This window comes from Prosopis cineraria, unplaced genomic scaffold, assembly GCF_029017545.1.
Source record: "Prosopis cineraria cultivar Desert tree isolate PC_DT_omini unplaced genomic scaffold, ASM2901754v1 PC3, whole genome shotgun sequence".
In the NCBI taxonomy this organism is placed as follows: Eukaryota; Viridiplantae; Streptophyta; class Magnoliopsida; order Fabales; family Fabaceae; genus Prosopis; species Prosopis cineraria.
In genome coordinates, this window is record NW_026555334.1 from 37,859,944 (window position 1) to 37,879,750 (window position 19,807).

At 32.4% G+C, this 19,807-nt stretch overlaps 2 protein-coding genes across 3 annotated transcripts; one reads left to right on the top strand and one right to left on the bottom strand.

Moving 5' to 3' along the window:
* Positions 1–4,027: 4,027 nt before the first annotated feature.
* Positions 4,028–5,713, top strand: LOC129306932 (uncharacterized). Its single transcript, XM_054947753.1, has 2 exons — positions 4,028–4,775; positions 4,905–5,713. The coding sequence occupies exon 1, from the start codon at positions 4,277–4,279 to the stop codon at positions 4,757–4,759; it is 483 nt and encodes a 160-aa protein (XP_054803728.1). The 5' UTR covers positions 4,028–4,276; the 3' UTR covers positions 4,760–4,775; positions 4,905–5,713.
* Positions 5,714–14,495: 8,782 nt separating this feature from the next.
* LOC129305095 (nudix hydrolase 16, mitochondrial-like) lies at positions 14,496–17,921 on the bottom strand. 2 transcript variants are annotated; one of them, XM_054945013.1, is made up of 4 exons: positions 17,467–17,921; positions 16,555–16,669; positions 16,274–16,357; positions 14,496–15,133 (listed from the first exon to the last, which is right to left on the bottom strand). In XM_054945013.1, exons 1-4 carry the CDS (start codon positions 17,535–17,537, stop codon positions 14,816–14,818), a joined length of 588 nt encoding a protein of 195 aa, XP_054800988.1. In that variant the 5' UTR covers positions 17,538–17,921; the 3' UTR covers positions 14,496–14,815. The 2 variants fall into 2 exon arrangements, with proteins under 2 accessions (XP_054800988.1, XP_054800989.1); XM_054945014.1 differs by having other exon boundaries at positions 14,496–15,121; positions 17,467–17,916.
* Positions 17,922–19,807: the final 1,886 nt, after the last annotated feature.

The following is a 19,807-nucleotide window of genomic DNA, read 5'->3' on the forward strand; positions in this document are numbered from 1 at the left end:
CTCGAGCTCTTGTTTGGACGACAGCTTAAGAAAATAAAGAAGGTAAATTACTTGATGAGCACACTCGAAAAGTTTAGGAGAATTGTGTGAGTACTAGTATTTTAGTGTATTACTTTATTTACATTATTTACTTAATAATTAGTTTATAATTTATTCAACAAGAAGTATTATCACAATCAATATCACAAGATGATGCAGGTGAACATGTGGATGTCTTTGGTAAGGCATTGAGAGCTCCAGAGGTCTCGGTTGCATTAGAGGAGTTGGACTTAGCATTTCTCAAGGCACCTACTTTGAATGTCGGTCTAAAATTTTTACCGAACATGATTTTAATGCAAAGATGTTAGAAATGGAGGCAGGAATGAAAAAAAATTCAAGATCATATGAAAAAGAGATTTGAGCAAATGATTAGAGTCGTAAATGTGCCACAAGCTAGCTCCAGTGACAAAGATAGCTACTCATTCCATACTAAAAAAATTTTCCTAAGATTATCATTTTTCTTTATATTATCTTCTCTTTATTCACAAATGATGTTTCACATTTTCTTAAAAATATTAATTTTTTTAATTTTTAGGGTGAGTCTCAATGTCAATTATGGTTAGAATTACCATATTGTCATATTGTGGCACTCAGATCTGTGTATAATGATAATAGTATTATTATACACTCCAGTCTCTTACCTGTTGATCACTTAAAGGTGAGACTATAACTATTTTAATAGAAAATGATGCTGAGTTGTTAGTGCAGATAGAAGATGGGGATATATTCATGATTTTTAACGCCATTGAAAGTTATGTGGCTTAGCCTAAAAGGCTCATTAAGTTACAGGTATAATGATTGATTGTTCTTAAAATCATTAATGTATTATTTCAGCCTTACCAATTAATTTTATATTTTATAGTCCTCAAAATCTAAAAAATAGTAAAGAAGCCAATCAAAGCGAAAGGAAAGTTGTCGAAAGGATCTACACCTATAACTAAGGTAGGGAAGATCGATGTAGAATCTACTCGACTAAAATATCCTCATCAAAATGCATTTGAAGTGATTATGTGGACAACATTTAAAAATAAAATCCGTGAAGTAGAATTTGAAAAGGAGATTTATAATGAAATGATTAGTGAAAAATTAGCAACTGAAAATATCAATGAGATTCTGACCAAGGATTAGTTACAAACCACAAAAAATTAGTTTATACATAAAGTATCTAAATTTTATTTTTTATTGAGGTATTATTTAATATTAGTTGTGAATGTTTCTATTTTTTTATTTTAGGTACTTGTATCATACTTTTATGATGCCGGGCTCAATGATAATAAAATTTTCATTTATTAGCCCTCCCAACACTAGTATATATAGTGTTGAGTATCATTCTCAAAAAATTATTGGTACATTCAAAGTCAAAGACAAGATAAACATGTTATTTTTAGCTCCTCACAATCCAAGATAAGTTGTTATGGTAAGTTGTCATTTTTATTCATCTTTAAATTTAGTTGACATTTTAGTTAATAAAATATTTTATTTTTTTAAACAACATTAGGTGCTCGTTTGTATCAATCCTTTCATCCCTGTAATTCATTATCTTGACTCATTAAAACATAGCGACTTTTAGAATTATAAATTTATAAGGATATTATTTAATTAGTAAGTTTTTAGTTCTATATTCTTTATAGATGTTTATTATAATAATTAGTTTTTACTTAGTATGCTTAATCATTATAAGGCTGAAGCATGTTATTAAGGTGGTGAAGGTCTCCCTCCAAACACCGAAAGGCCTGATCCTGCTGAGTTTTATACATGAAAAAGAATAAAGGTTTATATTATTTTCTTAATAAAACAAGTTGGTAAGTATTTAAATGATTATTTGATTGATATTTTATGTTTATTATTTTGAATATGCTATTTTGAATTGATGTAAAATTTTTAAAAAATTCTGGAACTTCCAAGGTGTAAGGGAGACTCTGTTGAATTTCCGATAGTAAATATTTATATTATATATATAACTTCATCCCTAAAATACTTGATGTAGAATTTTTGAAATTTATTTCTACCATATTTTGATGATGACATCTTTTATTGTTTTATATAATTACAAAGTTGAGAGTTATGAATTTTATAAGAGAAGTAATTACACAACAAAAGTTGATCATTCTTGAAAATGCAAGCCAAAAGCTTTGAAATTAAATTAATATAATGTTAATTACTTATATATTGCTTTTATATCTTGTGTAATATTTTGTTGGAGCAAGATTCTCGCATTGTACTATGGAGCAAATAGAAAATTTAATTGAAGAGTGGTTAAAATGTATTATTAGCTATTTGTAATAAGAAGTTAGATTTCAATATTAAAAAAAATACCAATAGTCTCATCTATTAGGCTTGTTAGAAATTAAATTAATTAGTTAAGAAATTAAAATTGTTGTTTTAATTTTATATTCTTTCCTTGTATTTAAATTTTTATATTTATATTGTTTTTGGATTAGTTTTTGATATTGACATTAATCATTTTTAAAGAGATATAAAGAGAGAAATTTAGAAAAATATAAATTTAAAAAAAAAAATTTATGGCCTACAATGAGCACTTGTGTACGTTGACATACAAGAATACTCTTCCCCTATATTGACCTACAGGAATATTCATTATAAGAGCGCTCCTGTATGTTGACATACGAGAGTGCTCATTACATGTTAAGTTATCTTAACAATAAAAATTAATTGCCATATGATTATGATTTTATTAAAAAGTAAAATAAAAACCAAATAGAATAGCAGAGGTGTTACAATCCGGGCATTATTTTCCTTTCTTTTTCTTTCTAAACCAAACAAGTTAATATTAAAATCTCTTCTTTCTCCTTCGCTTCACTTCCCATTTCTTTTATTAAAATTCCTTCCCTCCTCTCCCTCTAATGAACCAACAAGGGTTGATATTTTTCTAGTTGGGGTTTTTAAGTAAATTAATTTTAAAGGAATTTTGCATTTCAGCGACGCTTAATATTTCTTCATTTCTTTCGTTTTTTTTTTTTTGTAATAGGATAGAAATTCCCCGGGCAGCGACGAGGTAATCAATGTTGGTCATCCTGAATAGACAAGGGTGACTTGTGTCCAGCTCCATGAATTTCGAAGAAGTCATCCACATATAATATCTCATCTGGACGATTTGGTAATTATAGAAAAGGGGAAGTTGCAAACAGATGCGTTTGTTTTGATTTTATCTACGTATGGACGAGTGTATCGTCTTCATTAATTAATTTCAAGAAAGTCAAGCCACGTGCGGTGGAAAAACTCCTCAGCTGATATATATCATCTATGTGTCGTCTGTAACTCTCTCTATTGAAAACACTACTTTTGAAGCATTTATATATGCTTAACTTTTACGCGCAACCTCAACAGAGTCACCACCACGTTGTTTGTGGTAGCTTTGCAACCATACACACAATTTCAGATATTTGAGTGCCTTGGCCAGCAAAAAATATAAAAAAGTCAATATATATATCATATACATATTTAAGCGTCAATTATTGATGTCGACTTATTAATTCCTTCTCGGCAGAAAATAATTCAATTTTCAAGGAGAAATTCATTCCATTACCCACTCCCGGACATGTAAATATTGTATCTAAAAGTAGTCCAGACATAGATAAACATTAACAGGCAACAGAAAATCGAAAGCACTGTTTTCGTTTAAAGCCTGAATTATTTTTCAAATCTGAATTAATCAGCAATAGTCGATATGGTATGGTTCTCAAAAGACGTCAGTACGTATAATTATTCATAAGTAAAATTAATAAGTTCGACCATCGGCAGCAAAATTTCATTAATCCTTGTTCATGACTGGATTAGATACCGGAGGACGAGGATGGCAGCGGGGGGACCACTCCAGGCAGGAGCCAAGTTGAGTGCCCATGACGTCATCATGAGCCTGTCCCTTTACGTCAGTGATCCACGTGGCAGCATTATTGACTCACTCATGCCTCATGGCTCAGAAATTTGCTTTTCTCCCTTATCCCCCCATTCGCAGAGACGGAGCGTGAGCCACACTCACCAGCTTTCGTACGATAAAGTTTCCCATTTCCGTATAAATTGCGGTGCCGCTTCTCCCCGTTGGCATACTTCAGTGCTCTCCTCGCCTCACCTTCCATTCCTCTCTCGTTAACTGCCGTTTCCTTCTATAACATCATTTCGCTTTGGATTTCCTCAATCAAATCTTTCCCAGAAACTCGTCTGAAAAATATCAAAGCCCTTGAACCTCTTTCATGTGAAGCTGAAATCTTGAAGAGAAATGGACAGTAGTGTGCAGCAGAGGACACCGAGTAAAAGAAGCGACAAACTCAAGAGGAAACCCGTCAAGGTAGTGTACATATCCAATCCCATGAAGGTGAAGGTCACTCCGTCGGAGTTCATGTCCTTAGTGCAAGAGCTTACAGGTCAGGACGCCGAATTGCCGGCGGATCTTTCCAGATTCCAGAACCCCGACATCGACGGTGCCCATCAGACGTCGGATTCTGATAATTCGTCGGTCACAAAAAGTACTGGCAGTCATGAAAGTGATCACCCGCTAGTGATGCCTCAAGTGGACCCTATCTTTGATAATTTTGAAGGCCAACTTGGAGGCTCAATGGAGCAGGGATTTGATCCATTTGATCATCATGTCTTCGCCCCTTATCATCAGATGATGGACGACATTTCAGCTTTCTTACCCTCGACTGTATTCTACGAACCTGATCTAGTCGACGAGGAGCCGCGCAGGAATGATGCAGTGTAATCACTAAAATTACCCAGTAAGCTCTCGATTGTTTCCCCCCGGACCAGACCTATTTCTGGGAATTTGTCACTTTCGGATAATTTATATATTACATGTATTGCCTTTAATTTGTTTATATGTGATGCAACTACTTTGTTTATGTCAGGGAACATGTTTATTAACTGTAGCCTTGCCATTGGCTTTGTTCAATTTGATTTAATGTTGGATTTGGGCGTGATAGAACAGAAATCCCTGACTCTAACTGCTAGGAATGGGCTCTTAGTCTTGATTTCTTGAAGAAGATTGCTAGCCGCAACAGCAATGGAAGGAAACCTATAGCTAATCCTTGTATCAAAAAGTTGTTCTAATCATTATTTAGTTGAATTGAAGATGGCGATCCAGTCAGTTTTGAAAGTATAAAGAGTAAAGTAAAACAAGTGGTTCAAATTGATTGCGCTCCCGATGCATATATATATATATATATATATACACTGGGAGCGCAGACGAATGGGAAGCGTGAAAACGGAGAACTGGATGGGGATTAAGGTTAAAGTCATGGCAGAATCGAAGAGTCTTTGAGGTGTGATTGAACATGCCTTTTGCCTCTGAGGCTCTTCCTTGGTCCTTTTCTGAGTAGGGCCAAATTAACATCTTTAGGCAGCAAGGTGAGGCTTTATTAAGCGAAGAATGTACAGCAAATAATGGTCAGAAATATCACCAGTGTGGTGTTTCCAAATCCATATTTAATTACGACTTGTGATAAGTTTTTGAGAGCTGGCCGGTGTGGGGCTTTCCAGCTTGCTGTGGTATAGAGGGTTTTAAACTTTTAATTAACTACATAAATACTTGACTTTTGTTTCCATTTCCACATATATATATATATATATATGTGTGTGTGTGTGTGTGTGTGTGTGTTTTCGGCTGGTTGTGATATTTCCCAGTTGTGATCATAAGAAATTCAGAGCTGAAGTGATTTATATCAACCTCTTGTTCCTTTATATCTGTAGTGGCGGTCTCATCCTGTTCTATTCAAAGCCCAATACTGCTTGCCTATTTTACGCCCAAATAAATGTCAGTGAGCCCTCTTATTTAAGACACGCGAGTTGCAACACTTTCGCTCATTAATTACTACGTGCCTCCGGTTTATAATGAAAAAATTATGTATATATACTATAAAAGTAACTTATTTAAAAATTATAGTTAAATTTATAGGATCTGAGTGTGATTTACAATTGAGATGAAAAGACATGATTTCTCCTTAAATCCATTTGAATTTCAGAAAAAAAAATCATTTACTTATAACTTTAACTTTACAATTTATGTCAAGAGGATATTCTTTATTCATAGGTCATATTTTATGTTTTATAAACAATAAATTAAAGTTGTATTTAATATTCAATTATAATGGTAAATTCACAATTTATAAATAAAACTTTTAACTTTATAAATTCTATTTCGTGTTTTATAAATAATAAACTTAAATTTTGTTTATTATTTATTTATAATCATAACTTCATAATTTACAAAGAAAACTTTTTAATTTGCAAATCCTATGTCATATTTTATAAACAGTATACTAAAATTGTATTTATTATTTACTTATGATTGTAACTTTATAATTTACAAGTGAGGCTTCTTAATTTACAAGTTCTATATTGCTTTGTCTTGTACGTTTTTATCATTCATCAATTCGTGTGCTGCTCACTTTCTTATTGGAATTGTTAGGACGAAATTCATGATCCTTCATCATCTTCGCAATCAATTGTGATTGACACCACTTCTCTTTGTTCTTATAATTGCTTGCTTTATAATAATTTCAACCCATAGTAACAATTTCAATAGTCTCAACTCATAATACTTAGAATCTTAATTTTTTAATTAAGATTAATAATAGTCCAACCCGTAATAATAATTTTAGTAATATTTTTTCTTGATTTTTCAAATGAGGCTCCATCAACTATTTTATGCATTTACTCATGGGCAATTTTATAAATTCATATTTGTTTTTAATTTTATATAAGGACCATGGTCCATTATTAAGATTTCAATAATTCAAAGTCTTTAATTTTAATTAATAATTTTATATGATCCTTAATTATCATTTTTTTCAAAAATTTACTGCCATCTATTTATTTTTAATATTTGGGCCCGGCACTATCTTAATTTTGATGGTAACAAGCACTGCAGGGCAACAGAGAATTAATTGATAGTGACCAGATTCCCTTCTAAAATTATATTATATATTATAGATTAAAAAATTTAAATTTAAACCATTAAAATCAATTTTAGATGATGTAGCACCATGGTGCTCACCCAAAATCAAAGCATTGAAGACCGGATCGGTTATTGAACCAATTAAGACATTAATTTAAAAAGTAATGATTGAAATTGTAGTCATACCATAATCAAATTGATAATAAATAAAGCATTTTATAATTAAATTTGTGAATATATGCTAATTAAATGGTTTAATTTACTAATTTAATTAAGTAGATTGACCTGAATTTTCATACTGTGCCTGAAACCCTTATCAAGCAGCCCTTCATGCCATGTTCCAAGAGCCTCGGCAAACAAAGATTGGAGGGGATGAATGAAGAACTCGTAAACCAGTGGGCTGGGTTCTGAACAACTTGCCGTGAAAGCCAGCTAGCTATAAGGTATCAACATTGAAAACAAACGTTGTCTAGGATCTACTTGCACTTCAAAATTTGTTATAACGACAGTTCTGCAATTTGCAAGCTGTTAAGCCCTCTAATTGCTATTTGATCCCTGACAAAAATAAAACACTTCATATATATTGTGGTCTGTTGATTTTTTGAAGAGCCTGAGCCCTAAAGTATCTGCCTAAATAAATCGTGGCATATGATTAGCGCATATACAGCTTTCATGCATTTCTTGAATGATTTCAGAGTTTCTCGCGGGCTCAAGAAAAAAAAACGAAATTAATTAATTCAGGAGCTTTTTGGCGTCGCGGGTGAAATTAAGTAATCAAACTTCGTTAGAATTGAATGACGCTTAGGTGGACATGGAAAGCTTGCAACTTGGCGGACCTTGTTGACCTTAAGAGTTAGAGGAAGCGACTTTTTCTTCCCCGTCTCTCAAGTTGCTGGTCGTGGGCTTCGATAACTTGTCTTTTCGGATGCTTATGATTTGCAGGACTCCGTGTTGTCGGTTTCTCTCTTAAACAGCTTTATTCAAGTCTCACTGATTTAATGTTCAATGAATCAGGCATGAGATTCTTTCTTCTTTCTTGTTTTTGGGGTTTGCCCCCAAGTGTATAGGCAAGTTGCTGGTGTTGATGTTGTTGTTTTGGCCAGATCACCGCGAACAAGTTGCTGACAGCATGAAAAAAAAAAATTAATAAATGCAGACCGTAGATATACTCATCATTTGAAATACCGATACACAGTACATATATAAGACAATCTGTTGAAACTCCTATCGCACAAGCATCATACTTCAGATTTTTTTTTTTTTTTAAAAAGATCTCAACTCTGTTAAATAAAAATTGAGACGAGCAGAATATATAAGCAGATAACAACAACAACAACAACAATAATTATGGACCTTGCCATAATACTGTAAGATTTTCTGTGTGCAGCGTGAGGGCGCTTTTCATATTTGCTATATTTTTTTGGGATATGCACAAGGGAGTTGTACTGTTATGGAAATCTCTCAACTGGGCCAAACAAAAGGGAAACCGGAAAACTTAAATGAACCAGCAAACCAACCGCCACCATTAAACCCTACTAACCGTCCTCTCTCTCTCTCTCTCTCTAAATAGTAGTCACTTTAACTTTTTAAAAAACATAAAAACTACATGTGACACAACTTCATAGCGTCGTACGTGCTTTTGTTTGCGTTACATGCGTAGGGATATTACTCTTCTAGAAAAAAGCTATTGTTTGGCGCTATATGTTCCGTAGCTTTATTTAGAGCTATTCTCTCATATGCTATAACATTAAAAGACACCAGCCTTTCTTAAACGTTTCTTTCTCCATTTCTTTTTTACGGTCTATTTCAATATAAAAAATACGTTTGTTCAATGCTTAAACAACACTGGCTTATAGAATAAATTACGATCATGCGTGTTTAAAATATACAAGAAATTTTGACAAGAGAGTGTATCTGGGTAAGAGAATATGCTTCTATGATTACGAAACGAGAAAAGCGTGGATGAAGTTGACTTTTCCTTTTCTTGTTATATCATCAGTTTTTTTCAGGGCGTGTTGTGCTTGTAAATTCATTCTTCCGTGATGTTTAGTTTGGTGTTTTTGGATCAGTTTTGTTTGTTTTAATTGGTTCTTAGATTTGGTTGATGGCTGTTGTGTGGCCTGCGAACGGGGGGGGGGGGAGATCTCTATGATACTGATATCTTCTGGCCAAAAAAATCAATGACATGTCGTAATTAATCGTAGAACAAACTTTATTAGAGGAGGGAAATATCAACCGGCGCTGTTCATAGTTCACGAAACTCGATAACCCGATCTTCATGCCACAGAACCTGCTGAGATTATGTACATCTGAACCTGGTATTACCATTACAGCCTCTTTTTATTTTTTATTTTTTTAAATAAACAAGGATAAAATAAACCTACATGTAACTAAATTGCAGGAACAGTACAGTCAGTTACAACCTCAGTTTTGCTAACGCGGTGTCTTCCTTGGGATTAAAACAATAATTTAAATTACCCATAATTAACAGCATCACATTCATGCATGGTGCGGGACCACTGCCTTAACATCTCCATTTTCTACCCAACGGTCATGTCAATTGACTTTTTCATTTTACTCATCTTATAAATTATTTATAATATATTTTGTTAATATTAAAGAAAATATTAAAATTCATCAATTCTATTTTAAAATTTAATAAAATTTTAATTTTATTTTTATTAAATATATATATTTTTTAATAATATATTTTCTCTCTTTAATATTTAATTAAAAATAAAAAAATTATAATAAAAATTTAATAATACGACTTATAAATAAAATTAATTTTTTGTACCTTGTAAATAAATCTACAGAAAGTATATTAAACCTGGCTTCCCTCTTCCGTGCGGAGGAGCGATTCTTCGAAGAAGCGAAACCAGGTCCATTTATCTTGAAGTAGTTTTGGAAGACTACTACTTTTCTCCAAATAAAGTGACAGCGTGGATTGAGCTTACCAATTTTCACCATGGAAATTAAAATTGCCGAGATTTGATGTTATTTTCAATTTTTATATTTTAATAAATTTAAAGTTTAAGTAAAAAAAGTATAAATTAAAATATTTACATTTAAAATTTAAAATGTTTGAGATATTTAGAAAAAATTACATAAAGATATTGTAGAGAAAATTTATTTATAAAGAAATCTTATGAAATTTAAAAATTACAATTAGGCCTCTTGGAGTCTGAATGTAATTTAAAATTAAAATAAAAAGACAATAATACCCTTATTAAAGATATATATATTATGTTAGTCAAATAATTTATAACTATAATTTTAATTTTTTATAACTGTAATTTCATATATTCAATAATAAAAGTTATAAAATAATTATTTGATTAATGTAATATATGTTTAATATAAGTATTACTATTTTTATAATTTAATTTTAAATCATATTCAAGTCTTAAATAGTTTGATCGTGGTTTTTAAATTTTATAAGATTTTTTTATAAATAAATTTTTTTTTGGGAACGTATGCGTAATTTTTCCAAATATATTTGAATGATCCCAGTCCCACCAGCGTAACCATCATGGCACTCGCCACCGTAACCATTGGTGCTGATCCGATGAGCATGATGACACCTGCAGCCATTAAAATTGTCGAGATGATTTGACCGAAGGGTGAATAGTTAGGGTGTACTTTGGCCTGTCACATTAAATCTTTGTGACTAAATTAATGATGAATAAATTTATTAAAATTTTATATATATTTTTTATAAAGTTTTATTTTAATAAATATATAAAAAATTTTAAATTTAAATAATTTAATTCTCATCAGATGTGATGGGTATTATGATGCTCATTTTATAATGACTATAAGACAATTCAGACTTAATGTTAAATTTTTTATAATTTTCATATTAATAAGCATAATATTTAAAAATATTTAAAAATTAATTTAAATAAATAGAAAAAATCATTTCAGAGTAAAATAAGAGGCTTAAATTGAGCCACGCATGATCAACATGCCATTATGAATACTAAATATGGACGCGTTTGTAAACCAGTTGCATGCTGTATCACTGTTTTGAAAATCGAATCGGACTGAATAGTAAGACTGGTCGAACCGTCGATCGCCCTGATTTTCGGTCTAATTCAAAGAAAAAAACAGTTTAAAAAGTTAAGCCGATTTGAGCCGTTTCGAACTGGCATTCGGGCCCAAAATCGAAATCGAGTCAGGAATCGGATTCGGTTTTCGAAAACCGGACTATTCAAAAAAAATTTATTTTTTATCAATTTTTTAAAAAAATGACTAATTTTTTTAATCATTTGATATTATGTTGTATCATATGGATTGTTAAGTCATGATAAACTTAAAATATTTATTTTTTTAAGTTAAATAGTAATTTTATATGTATTTCTTATATTTAAATTATTATATACATATATAATTTTTTTTAATTTAATTATTACATCAACGGTCGGATCATTAGTCCAATCGGTTGAACTATGTAAATCGTGAACCGTTGATCTTTTTGATTTAATGTCCGATCTGATTTTAAAAATATTGTACTGTACCATTGTATGTCAATAGGATGACAAACAATGTGAAGATTCAGTTATAATTATGACTTAAAAGGTGTTTTTATCATTAAATTATAAATTCAAGATGATCTCTGATTCAAAATTTATTTTTAATATAATATTTTTATTTAATTATTAAAAATAACATAATATCACCTTTATTATTAATAAAATTTAATTTTAATTATTATTATTTTAATTTTTTTAAATTTTAATTGTTAGTTAATCAAAAAATTATAATAAAAAATAAAAAATTGCAGAAAATGACAAGAACGTTACAAAAAATAATTTCAAAAATTATAAAAGAGTACCAAACAAATTTTCTTAATCACTTGTTGTAATTTTTTCAATTAACTATCAGGGTTAATATTTATTAATAATAGGGGCAGTACCATGCTGTTTTAAAATATTGAAGAAAACATTATATAAAAAAATAATATGTTTAGAGTCCCATATATTCTTACACAAATAATTTTGGAACAAATTTATTATTTAACTCTATAATTATAGACAAAAATATTTACAACCTAATTTTATTGTGTGGGGTCAATTATATTCTGTTGAATAACAACATTTCAAATATAAAAATAAAGTTGCGTGCTTTAAAGAAAAATAAAGGAATCATAAATGTATTTGCTTTAAATTACCCTCTCAAGAGGAAAACAAAGATACATTAATATAGATTGTTGTGTTGATAAATTTATGATATTCTTGTTGTTCATCATAAAATAAAATTTAAAATTTAAAATAATTATATTTTATAAGAATAAAATTTTATTAATATGCAAATTATTTTAAGATGCCTATATTTTTGGATACTAAAAGAATGAATCATCACCAGAGCATTGGAAGTGTTTAGTCTTCACAATACTTCGAAACTTCGAATATTTCCAACAATACATGCAGATAATCATGATTCCGGGGCATTGATTACATGGGGTAGGTGCCTAGATAAGCGAGTCACGGTGAAAATGAATTTATTAATTTACCTTTTATTTAAAATAAGAAATAAATAATGAAAGAAAACGAAGGGGAGAAAGTAACATAATTTTTTTTTTATTTTAACTTTTTCCCCTCTAAGAGAAAATTAGGAAGAGCAAGAGTGAAAATGTATTTTTTTTTATTTTCTTTTATAATTTTTTCTCTCTAAAGTATTGTTTGGTTGGGAGAGACCGGAGGAAAATTTTTTTCTCTCCCTCCACCTTACCAAATAAACCCCTCTCTTCCTTCTTATTTTTCCTTCCCCCCTTCAAAATCTTCCCTCTAAAATTGGGGAAACCCCCCTTCCCTTCCTCTCCTCTCTCATTTTTCTCTCCTCACCTCCCATACTTTTTTCTTTCTTTGAATCAAACAAAACCTAAATAAAACGTAAGAGAAATTAGGGAAAAAAAAAAAAAAAACAGTTGGAACATTTGGGGAGCGCAAATAGCATAGAGGGTAAAATAGTTGTATGAAAGTTTGAGAATTTCATGATGGCAATGTCAAGGCATCGTGAAAAAGTTTGGAGGCTTAAAATAAAATTACTTAAGAAACCTATTATTATTATTATTTATATATCTTTGCATCACTTTTCTAGTTTTTTAATTGTAAAATCAAATATTTAAATTTTGTGATAAAATAATTCTAATATTTTACTTTTAATATGCAATCTAGCTAATTCATCTAATTTGTTTTTGTAACATGGCTGTTCTAAAATTAAATTTAAGCAATTTTGAATTTAAAAATTTCTTTTAATAGTAGTAATTGTTAGTGGTATTATCTTTTTTTTTTGTTTTGAGAAAAAGGAAATTATATTAGTAAAGAAAAAAAAACACAATAAAATGGTCAGAGTTTAACACTAATGTAAGAAGGAGAATAAAATGATAAAACGTGGTTAGAGGATTCATCAACAAATACTTCCTAAGCAATATATGTATTCAAAAAAGAGTTTAATCTTTTAATATAGTATATACATGTTATCCTTCTAATTAGAGAATGGTTAATTGATATTCAGAATGAAAAATATAGCACAGTGAAATGTGGAGTAACAAATTTTTGATGAGGAGATATAATCAATATTAATGTTTGATGTAAAATTAATGATCGGTCATATAAGGTATGAACAAGAAATAAATTCTTGACAAAAATATTTAATTACCATCAATATTCAGCGGGAAAAATAGTGACTGGCTATGTAGGGTATAAATGAAATTTTATTTTGAAGGCCAAGGCTATGGCCGCCCTGAGCAACGTTGGGTGATTAATGTGTGATGGAGTGTGGAGGCAGCTGCTCCGTGTGAATTCTATTAATGCGGAGAAAGTAACAGATTCCATTCAGACGACCTTATAAATATGCTTTGCTTCTCACAAATAGTTGATAAGCATCCCAAGATAGCAATAGCTTTGTGGCAGCACCACTGATTCAGAATAACTTTCTTGTTTCGGTCTTCAATGTCAGCACATAACGTTATGCTCCAGTTGTCTTCACTGCTTCTGGATTTACTGTTAGTACATCCACTAGCCACAGCCTCGTCCTCACACTCCTGGGCCACTGCTGCTATGCACAAAATAGCAGAGCCAGCACCATCCATGGGTCAACTAATCACCCACGCCACAAACAGATCCAATACATAAGCATCACAATCTCACCGTCAATCAGCGGCCAAGCCTGCGACTGCTCCACACGATGTTCCCCAACTGGCCGATAATACTTCACATTGCGAGAGAAAAAAAATCCCAGAATTTATGACAACATGGGACGGCAAGACTCAAGGCATCGTGCTCACTTCTCATAAATCACCCTCATACACTTATCATGTACATCTACGTCTTCGTATAATAATAAGTTACATCAGCTATAAATATTGCAATTGATGATTCTTTTAACCCCATGCACCACATTAAACCTACATTAATTATATAACACGTAGAATCTTGCGCCGCGGGCACGATTAAGTACCCCGCTTGCCACTGTCCTCACAAATTCTCCTATGAAAGGCTGTGATACATGCAAACATTCAACCTTGGATACAGATGCATTGTATAATCGTCCAATAACTCGGACGTATTTCTAGCAGAATAATATTCAGCAACATGATCAATAATATTACTAGAGAACAATATTTTCCATGTAATTAAAATTCTATTAACATTTTGACAACTTCGACTGGATGAAACACTAGGATTCATCTAGAGTGCTACAAAGTTATCCTGAAATTGGTCACATGCCCACAAAAAGAAATAGAGGACGTCAGAACCTAAATTCCCACTAACAACGCAGTACTTTAACCTTGAACAAAGATAGAGCCTGCACAGAGAGGAAAGCACTCCAATCAACTGCGGGCAACTGCTAAATTCATCAACTTTCGTGAAGAGATGAATCTGTCAATATTACACGGTTCTCATCCTCCTTTGTGGAACTCATCCCCTGATCTTCATGCCATCTGACAAAGCCTTCCTTAAGAGCGCTTCTCATCCATTGATCTCGGCAAGAATGGACAGCTTCAGGGATGGTTAGCCAAATTCTCTTGCGAGTGCTTTGTTCAGGCCAAACCTGGAGTTCCTCTTTCACAAGCAAAGCAAACATAGCAGCTTTGCATAAACCCTCAGGACAGCACTCGTCTTGCAGGGTCTTACTCTTGAATTCATAATACCCCAGGAATTCCTGAAAGAAAGACTAATCTTCAACTATCACTGAGAGGAAGGTACTGGCGTTCACAGTTGACCCAAAAACAATGTAATCCTCTTCCCCCCAACATTTTGAAGGAGAAAAAGACGCATCAAATTAAAAATCCTGGCAATAACCAGAGGGCAAGAGGAAACGATAAAAAGAAACAGAAACTAATCACATGCCAACTATTTCCACGGTTTATCAGTGGACAAATGCCACTCGTCTAAAATTAGTTTTAGCAGTTAAGGCAATGAAAATCAAGGGCATCAAGGGATGCAACTTTTCAAATTCATACAACTTAATAAGCCTACTTATTTATTGGCAGTGAAATGCAGACACTTTAAATAGAAGTTAGTCCGTCTCTGACACAAGGGGGGAATACAACCAAACATGATTTGAATTTGACACATCGCATAGAACTTGGACTCCAGATTTTATCATGTGATGGTCTTCTTTTCAGTGATTCTTAGTTTCATTGAAATGGACATTAAGAAACAGTGCTTCACAATTTCCAGAAGATTTCACATGGAACCACTTGATTAAAATTTACCATTCTAATTTCAATTATTGACCACTTTGACTTATGGAACAAGAAAATCTGGTTTCTAGGAGTTAAAACATATCCAGCACATAACCTGAGAAGAGTGATCTTCTTATGAGGTGTGAGGAAATAATCATCCTTGGATTAAGATTAATGCAAAATCCATTAATGTGAAAATCAGGGAAACCATTTATGACAACTTATTATTCTCGATCATCCATTTGTGATTTAAGGATTATCTCACTCCCTAGTCCCTACACAATTTGGTCCCTGACCCATATCTGAGACACTTAAAAGTCACATCATCAGCAGAGGCCTCAAGCATTCCCATGATAGCCTCCATGTGTCTGAGTCGTGATGTTTTAAACAAAATTAGCAAACTTGTGCCTTATCATTATCTTTGAAAATAGAATTATAATATTCACAAGCGGTTAAGAGATCATGATGGTATCATATTCATGTCATGAATGTGCAAGAAAGTACACAAACTCACACACAAGAGTGGTACATCAAAAATTCATTCAGCATCTGACCTCACTGACGATAAAAAAAATCCACATGGTACAATAAATAATACAGAAGAATTAAAAATCATTTATCCTTACCAATAGTTCTCCTCGAACTCCAGCCTCTTCTGCAGCTTCTCGAACTGCAGCCTCCTCAACAGTCTCATCATTTTCCCATCCCCCCTTCATAATGGAAACGACGTGAGCATCATAATGAGTGCCACTAGAACTCAATTACCTAGGAAAGCTGCATAAGTCTGTGCAATAAAGTAGTGAATACAGTTGCAGCATAAGCTATATCTGCTAGCAATTGATTTTGATTTGGAAATTGGAAGTCAATCATAATGAATATCAAAGCATATATTCAATCCCTCACATACCTTTGGAAACACAAGACCACGTCCACTAGCTGAGCTGATCATCAAGACCTCCAAAATATTTTTAGATGCACCATCACTTCTTTTGGAAGGACTTCTATACTTAAAGGGAATGCACCTGTCAATCATTTCATAGATCAGAATTAATCGTGCTTCTGAGATTTTGAAGGCCCGTCAGCTCAGCTCAGAATTTCACAATATAAAATCCATGTCATTATTAGCAGTTCTGCAAATGGATAGAGACTAAAGAATACCCCATCTCAGGATTAATGTTTCATAAGTGTGTTCGAGGAATAAATCTGTCTGATCTCACCTCGAAACTGCTAGTTAAAGTTATCACCGATCTCATAATTACGGTGCCTCACGTGAATACCTTGTTTTTTAACAAGCATTAAAACTAAGAAGGGCCATATAACTTTCCCATGATTTAAAATTTATTTAAACATGTAATAGATGGAAGCTGTAAGCTAAAGTATTAGGTTCCTGTATAACACATGCAACTAGGCAACAAGAGTACCTCTCGTTCCCTTGTCAATCCACAACACTGAACCAACCAATCAAATATTTCCTGATATCATCATGCCAACATGACTGTCGACTAAACATATGTATACCAGCTTCGAAAATCTATCGTCCCTTCAGAGATATTGTCGGGGAAAGAAACTGATACGGAAATTTTAATATTAACTAAACTCAATGGGATCTCTTAAAAATCATTGATCATTTTCTTCTCAACGCTGCATTTCTTGTGGGAGGACACTTATACTAAGCAAGTCCAAGAGGAAAAAATGCGGTTGAATTTCTGGAAAGGATTGAGCAACAAGCAGACAATGATGTGGTGGATATGCGGAAGAAAAAGGCAAGAGCAGTACAGAAACGCCCCGCAGAGAAGATTCTTAGAAAAGAGGCAAGTACCCAGCAATAAGGCGGCAACCGTCCTCATAACGTTGCTGCTGACGACCTGTACGAGCCACCAATTCGGACATTTCTGGATTTGGATATTCGTTCCTTCCACAACACTAAATCCCCCCGATTCCAAAACAATAACGTGAAAACCCAAACTGAATGATGGTCTTCACACCATTTGGAATCGAACCCAAATTTCATATAAGATGTTTTTCCCCCCTTTAATCCGATACCGCATTTCCTGCAGTCGCTGCCACTTCTCGTTCACAAAGCCACGTTCTCGAAAACCAGAAACACCATGCAATAGCAGGACACCACCGAAGGGGTGGGGGTGGGGGATGCTGTAACCCCAAACTCTGTTTCCGAGACACGAACAGAAGAAGGGGCAGGAGTGGGAGGGAGCAATGAACGAGAAATGGAGAGGCGATGCATTTATGGTTACATTAACACTTTAGGTGGGAAGAAGGTCACAAATCGACAAATGTGAATGTGCTGGTCGGTTTGGATTGTTCAGAGTCAGTGACCAACGCCTTTCTTTCAGTAGCCCACAGCACCGCCCCGCGCTTCTTTTTTCCTTTCATTTTTTTTCTTGGGGCCCATTCTAACCATTCTCACTATTTCGATTGTGTTTGAATTGAAGAATTCACAACTTAATTGAGATTAATAAATTAAAATTAAAAAATATTATAATTTTAATATGATTTATATTTAAATATTTTTTAAAATTCAGTTAAACAAATTAAAATTTTTTAAGATGATTTAATTTAAAAGTAAGTTAAAGTGTATAATAATAAAAATGGACGTAAATTTTTTTATATATATTTTTGTGACCAATATGATTTTTTAGGGAAAAAAATATTAAAACTACCATTTTTTAAAAAAAATTAGATTACAGATATAACATACATTGATAAATTAAAAATCTTAATTTTTAAAAAGGTAGAATTGAATGATAAAATTTTTTTAATTTTATCTCTATTAAAAAAAAGTAACTATACTAAGAAGAGAGGGATTAAATTTTTGTGACTCATTTTGATATTTTCAAGAAAAAAAATAAATTTTAAAAAAAAATTATGAACTAATAAATTAATAAAATACGGGTCTTGACAGATTGGCCTTTTCTTTCTCTTCCTTTTTTCCCTCTTCTCATCTTATCTTTCATATTGTCGTCCATAATAGCACATCACATGTCACCTCTTTCCTTGTCATCTCATGGATCCCTCCCTCAGTCCTCTCACCTTGATCTCTTGCTAGCAACACCAAGTCACCAATTCGTGCGAAGGATATGGCATCTGCACCCAAGTCATTTGCATGTGATCCTGATCAATTGAAGAGAGGATATTAAGCAGATTCTTAAAAGATGAAGAACCTTTGATTCTAAATTTGTCAGCAGCGTGGGCTAAGTTTGTGAGTGGTGAGCAAGTCGAACAAATATTAGTTTTGTATTAGGAGGAGAGAAGAAGGAAACATGTGAAAGAGACGGAAAATTTGCACAAGGTGAAGGCAAGAAGGAGTTGAAGATAAGCCGGAGAGAGAAATCGAACGCTCAGCTCCCTCAGATATCTTCAAGAAAAATGCTCATTTGAGATCCAACGCTTGTTGAAATTTTTTTTAATCCAAACAAGAAATAAATTTTTTATCCTTCAACTGAAAGTTGGGCCACCCCAACCTCAATTAAGAGGTATTCGAAACATGCACCCCATTTCGTTGCCTGACATTCTCCATTGTACACGTTGATTTTTTTCAATGTTTTAAATTTTTTATGTAAAAAAGAACCTGATATCAAATCCTAATCCATGAATTTTTATCTGCTGAAATAATGGGTTTAGCACAAATTTAAAATCAAATATACCTCTTAATCCAAACATAACATCAGTTCGGTTGCTGACAACTCAAACCAGGTCAACGTCAAGTTGAAATTTTGGTGTTGCCATGTCCCCATTATTGACCGCTCTCTGTTAATGGAGTCCTGTTTTCCCCTCATCCCCAACCGCCCCTCCATCATTATGGCATTATCTTCACACATTTCCTTTTTTTGTTTGTTTTGTTTTGTTTTTTGTTTTTAATTGCTTTTATTAATTTTCTATGCCCTAATTCCCAAAAAGGATGACAATGATCAATATTTATATATTTAGTGTTATATATATATATAATACATTTTTGTTTAATCAAATCAAATCATGTGGACTTTAATGTATTAATAGTGATAACAATAATAAAAATTTGTTATAAAGAATTTATAAAAGACACACACATTTTGATTTAATTAGGAACAAGTATTTTAAATATCTGAGACTAAATATATAAGTTTTTCCCATCATTTAGCATTCCCAAAACAAAATAATAATTT